The sequence below is a fragment of the Malurus melanocephalus genome, unplaced genomic scaffold (assembly GCF_030028575.1).
Source record: "Malurus melanocephalus ecotype Western Australia unplaced genomic scaffold, MMel_1.1 scaffold_19, whole genome shotgun sequence".
Taxonomy (NCBI): Eukaryota; Metazoa; Chordata; class Aves; order Passeriformes; family Maluridae; genus Malurus; species Malurus melanocephalus.
The window spans coordinates 4652315-4658018 of record NW_026623251.1 but is presented as its reverse complement, the minus strand read 5'-3'; the positions used below and the strand labels follow the sequence as shown (position 1 = coordinate 4658018).

At 45.9% G+C, this 5704-nt stretch overlaps 1 protein-coding gene across 1 annotated transcript; it reads right to left on the bottom strand.

Annotated features, from left to right (window-relative positions):
• Positions 1-2799: 2799 nt before the first annotated feature.
• NANP (N-acetylneuraminic acid phosphatase) lies at positions 2800-5172 on the bottom strand. The gene is made up of 2 exons (XM_057389791.1): positions 4736-5172; positions 2800-4603 (listed from the first exon to the last, which is right to left on the bottom strand). Exons 1-2 carry the CDS (start codon positions 4823-4825, stop codon positions 3908-3910), a joined length of 786 nt encoding a protein of 261 aa, XP_057245774.1. The 5' UTR covers positions 4826-5172; the 3' UTR covers positions 2800-3907.
• Positions 5173-5704: the final 532 nt, after the last annotated feature.

The following is a 5704-nucleotide window of genomic DNA, read 5'->3' as shown; positions in this document are numbered from 1 at the left end:
CAGCTTCTAAGATCCCTAACTTCTCACTAAAGCTTGACAACTGTGTAAGAAAACACCATCATTTCTGAGGCTGTTCACTGTCCAGTTTAATGCCTTATATGCATAAAGCTTTCTCCACAAGAACAGAAAGGCTGTGCTGTGCAGGTGCGTGATGCTCCAGACAGCTYGCTGACAAGGACAAGTGCCCATGATAGAGGCTGAGCCTCCCTTTACTCAGTTTAATGTTCCACCCTCAGCTGCAGTGACTTTAARTACCTTTCTACCTCTTTCTGTTTATCTCCACAGGTCCAGAAGGTGAACTATTTGTTCCATTACTCAACAGAAAATTGTAAGTAACTTTCTTTTCTGCAGCCAAAAAAGCCTCCTCCCACTCTCCCCTCTCCTAAGCCATACAGTGCAGCAATAGTTCAGATATGGTTTAGTGCACCCCATAACCTGCCTGAAAGGGTCCTCTGAATTGAGATTTCTRTATTTATTAATCTTCTCTGCTTTGCAGTCCTTTCTTGTGCTGTTGCAGCAACCAATGCCAGGACATCAGGACACTTAGCCTTATTTGAGCTGGCATTCAGCTTGACAAGTCAGGTTTCACTACCATTGAACTGCAGCTGCCAATTCAACACACATTCTGGCCATGAATTTCATACACAATTATGTTCCAGCTTCTGTTTGAAATTACAGAAACTACAACCAGTCAACATATCTAAACAGGAGGTCCTGGATTTCAAATYCTAATTCTGTGCTGTTTTGAAAAACAAACAGAACTCTTGCCTTTTGTTGTAGACYAGGTCTCAAATGTATTTATCCACAGCAACAGAGTGTTCAAATATGTTTTATAAACAAAATACTTTTATTAGGCTAGTACATGGGCTATTTTAAATCAAGAATTAAAATACAGTTGGTATTAAAGTATTGTTTCAGCTYATTTCACTAAAATCAAAGTTAGTGTAGATTAACCCCAGGAGGTAATATTTATCTGGAAAAATAGGGTTTTAAAAAATATAGATGGAATTTCTTTTTCCTCTTTTTATTTATCATGTTTTGGCAATATAGTTTAAAATAGATAGCTAATAGAGCATAACACTAAGCAAAACCAGAACTTAATGGGAACTGTTAATAGACTGTTTTATTGATTTGTTCCTGCTTCTGATGTGAAAATTATCCCTTCACTATTTATGTTTCCAATTTACTAAATGTAATTATTTTTCATTACCCTTTCTCCAAGAGCTCCATCCAAGAAAAACATCTTGAATATTTAGAGACAATYGAGATAGTTAATCCACTTTATTGGGTAACTGCTTCTAAGAAGGGCCTTAGACAGAGAAAAGTCATTGTTTCTCCTTGTTTATGGAAGCATCGTAACAGTGTTTCCCTATCTGGACACCAGCAGCCACATCCAGCCTGGGGCAGGAYTCAGAAATGGAAAAATATAACTGGGTGTGGCCTCTACAGACCACACTGTCACCTGAGTATGCAGTTACTGTGGTTTTCCATAGAGTCAGAGATGTAAACAAATGGCTGGCCACAAAGCAAAGAGCAGTCTCTTCTAAAACAAGACTCTTTATACAATGAGCAGGTTCAGCATGCCACTTCAGTATGATGCAGTGGCAAGAGAATATAAACCTCAACTTAGATTAAAAAATGGTTACCTGGTGTACATATATAAATACGTATATATTTCAAGCCCACKGACAGACTTGCAAATTATTATTGTTATTTTAAATATCAGCTGTATCAGAAACCTCGTTCTGACCTAAGTTCTACTACCCTGCTGGTGTGCAAACAAGGCAGAGGCAGTGACCCTGCAGCTCCTTGGGGATGTCCTTGTAAGCAAAGCTGTTGCTTTTGTATCAGATGGTATGGTTGGATTACTTCAGGGATGACTGTAACCTTTTCGATACATTTCTGTTTTTGCACAGTATCCCTCACAGGCTCAATGACCCTAATTATTCTTCTCTCAGTCACTGGTTATAAGAAATGTTACTGGCAGTGCTTTGTTCATCAGCTAAATCAGTGACTGTTTTAATACTCTTCAAATGCAAAATAAAATCTTAACTTAGGCCTCTTCCTTCAAAAGGTGTGACAAGTCAGTCCCACTGGCTCGTGTTACTATAACACTATAATTGGATTGTTTTCAGCATATGCCCATTTCCTCAAATGAATCGGTGGGATCTGTCCCTGTACTGGCCTTTGATCCTGATGACTCAAYAGTCTTGGCTGGACAAGACAAGGAACCTGGACTGCTTTAACTTTTTAAAGGGACAATTGGGTGAAAGGGTTTCCAAATTTAATGAATATTAATTTTCTTTTTTTCTCCTCTTCAATGTAAAAGCAACATACATTGATCCAACCTACACTCCTTGTCAAATAATTTAACCCAGACCAGTAATAACCTCCTTAAACTGACTCTGTCATCCTATGAAAGACTTACCTGCATTAATTTAGATTCCTGTTTAGTTCAACATGAATATTTGTCATACACAGGATTTCTTCACACCCATTTCATTGTAGGTTTCTGTACTTTTTATTGCTGCCCACATGCCAGACACTCTTCTACCAGCAGCCTAATATCCCTATTCTCAGGAAATTTGTCATGGAATATTCYAAAATAYGAAATTTGATTTTTCATATATGATACTCATCCCAGTGTATCTATAGCAAATAGGGTTGAGAWCCACAGATTTTACAACAAGTGTTTATATTTCCATTTAATATGAGAACACTTCCCCATTATATATTAAAATATGAGGCACACAAAAAATAAATACAATGATCTGGGAAAGAGAAACCTTACTGTTTTAGAGAGTCACCACATGTAATAGAAATATTACATATACCTTATAAAGTTGTATACAGTACTGTAATACATATGACATAATTTTCCAGTTTCCTAGAGAGTCATGAAAGTAATTTACAGACAACTAGCTCATATTTTCTCCAGAATAAATCACATGAATTACATGTGGAAACTGGAGTAAGGAGGGATTATATAGCAGTGCTATTAAAACAGTCAAAAAAGGCACTGATCCTACAGYTGAATCTGAGTAGTCATACACCTAAGCAAGACCAAGAAGAGTTTCTTCAAAAAGTCTGATCAAGATTCACTAATAAAATCCAACAGAAYAATGATATTAGCTTTTGAAGAGTTTGACGGTACAGTAATGCCATTGAAAATATCCCTGTTTTATCCATTTCAACAAAAATCATAATCTGAATCACCTCTATACTGCATATCTGCATAAGCACCAAGATAATATAAAGTAAAAGCTTATCCATCAAGTCCCTCTGACAAATGGTCCCTGATAAAAAAGCAGATTTTTGATGTACACTTAAGTACTTTTGGCAAGAGATACAGGTTCCATAAAAGAAACGTCACTGCAAAACCTGAAAAAAATCTAAAACTTGTAAAAAAGATCAAAGGTAGAGTATTTCTAATAGTCTGAGAAATAACAAAATGCACTCCAGTTCCTGAGATAAACTGCAGATCAACTGAGAAGATTTACCAGATTGTGTCACACTCTCATTTTCTCTTACACACTGCACACAAAGTCAGAACTGAAGCTTCTGCTAAGCTTACATGTCAGCAAAGCATGTGAAAGCTCAGAACATTCAAATTTTCTTTTCCACTATAAAAAACAAGAGACTGGCAACTTAGGTCAGAGACAGATAGACTTTTGTCACAGTCTGTCAAAATAATTTCCAGCCAGAGGCAGTTCCTTTGAATTAACTGCACTCGCATCATTTARATTAATATAACTGTGTTTCTATCCTGTTTTCACTGACAAGTGTGTTCTTATTCATCCCACTGCTGTTTAAAAGAGCATACCATGGACGAGTTCAAAYTCCTAGGGTCAGATTTTTTAAAAGATCATCTAACAGGTCAGCAGGTCTCTGTATGCTGGAACCATSATCAATGTGCTTCATTGCTACTAGCCATATGGTCAGTTCCTAACTTAGCATTAATGTTGTGCTCCATCTTCTGTAAAACTGCTGGAAGCTCCAGTACAGAAGAAATAACATAATGAGGTACGGGGGAGGTATCTACCGGGGCGGTCATTGCTTTGTTTAACCAGACCGTTGCTTTCAAGCCAGCATTCAGGCCGCCTTGAATATCTGTGTCTAGAGAGTCACCGACCATCACACACTCGGCGGGCTGCACCCCCAGGAGATCGCAACAGTAATGAAATATGGATGGCGCCGGTTTCTCCTCTTTCTGCTCTCCCCCCACAACGATGGCATCGAAGTAGGGCTGGCAGGCGCACGCCTCGATCTTCTCCCTCTGGGTCTGCCTGTCGCCGTTGGTGAGGAGCAGCAGGCGGAGGCCTTTCCGCAGCTCGGTGAGCATGGCCCGCGTGTCCTCGGCCAGCGTCAGGTGCTGCAGCCGCGTCGTCTTCCACAGGTAATAGCACTCGGCCGCCARGTCGCGGTTCGCCTCGCCGCCGATGGTCTCCTGGATCGCCTCCTCCCAGTGCGAAATCCGCAGGTCGGTGATGCACATCTTGGCGGGATCGTGGCACTCCTTGAGGAGCTTGGCCTGGACCTTATCGCAGACGGCGCGGGCCTCTCCCTCCCCGTAGCGATGCTTGGCCTGCAGGGCGCTTATCACCTGCAAGGGACGCGGGGACGCGCGTCAGGGCGCTGCGGGGGCGCGTTCCCGGGAGCGGCCCCGGCTGCGTGTCGGGAGGGGAGGGAGCGGGACACGCGCGGCACCGCGGCGGMAGGGGCACAAGGGCATTACCTCCTCGATGGCGCGCCGCCCGGCCGCCGCCGTGTCGATCAGCGTGTTGTCCAGGTCGAAGAACACCGCCTTGACGCCGTGCAGCCCCATGGCGCCGCCTCCCGCCAGAGCCGCCCCGCTCGAACGGCGGAGGGCAGCGCCCCAGACCGCCGGCAGAGCCGCCCGAGCCGGGCACAGCGCGGCSGGACCGCCCCTCGCGTCAGGCCCGCGGGGCGGGGCGCGCAGGGCCGGGGGAGGAGCTCGGCGCTCCCAGGTGTCCCCCCAGAAACGAAGGGTTGAAAGGGCGGAGGGCCCTGCGAGGGGCTGTGAGGGCACCCTGGCYGAATCCCGAGGGCTTGTGCGGGCTGGGGCAAGAGAGAAAGGCCGTGGGAGCTCCCGTGTCCCGGCTGTCGCCGAGAGCTGCAGGGCCCGGAGCTCCGCCTGCCGTGCCAGCCGTGGGCGGGGAGCGGAACGCGAGGGGAGACAGAGCCGTGACGGGGCGGTGGCTGAGCCCAGGAGGAGGAGCGGCCCTACCGGGGCCCCGGGCGTGCCGTGGGTGCGGCCGAGCCGTGGGGTCTGTGCTGCGCGTTTTCATGTTCGGTGATTTGCTTTGGTTTTTTTTTTCCCCCTCTCTGTAGGAATGCTTTCTGTGTGAGGCAACGGGACAGCTGGCATCTGATTGGAAAATACCTGTTGAGATGCTGCCAGGGAACAGCTTTACCGAGAAAGGATTCCCCCCGCAGCACTTTCACCCTGGAAGGCTTCCCCGCTCCCCGCTGTTGGCGGCAGCTTCGCTGGCTGGGCCAGSCGCGGTCCCGCGGCTGCTGGCACTGGGCAAGCCTGTCACCAGCCTTGGGGAGCGTCACCAGCGAGGTCTCTGTACGGGGTCGCTGCGTGGCACCCAAAGATGCCGAAGTTTGTAATTTGCGCTCTGGAGCATTCCGTGCACAGGAGCTGGTGAACAGGGACCTGCACGAGGGAGAAGGAGGA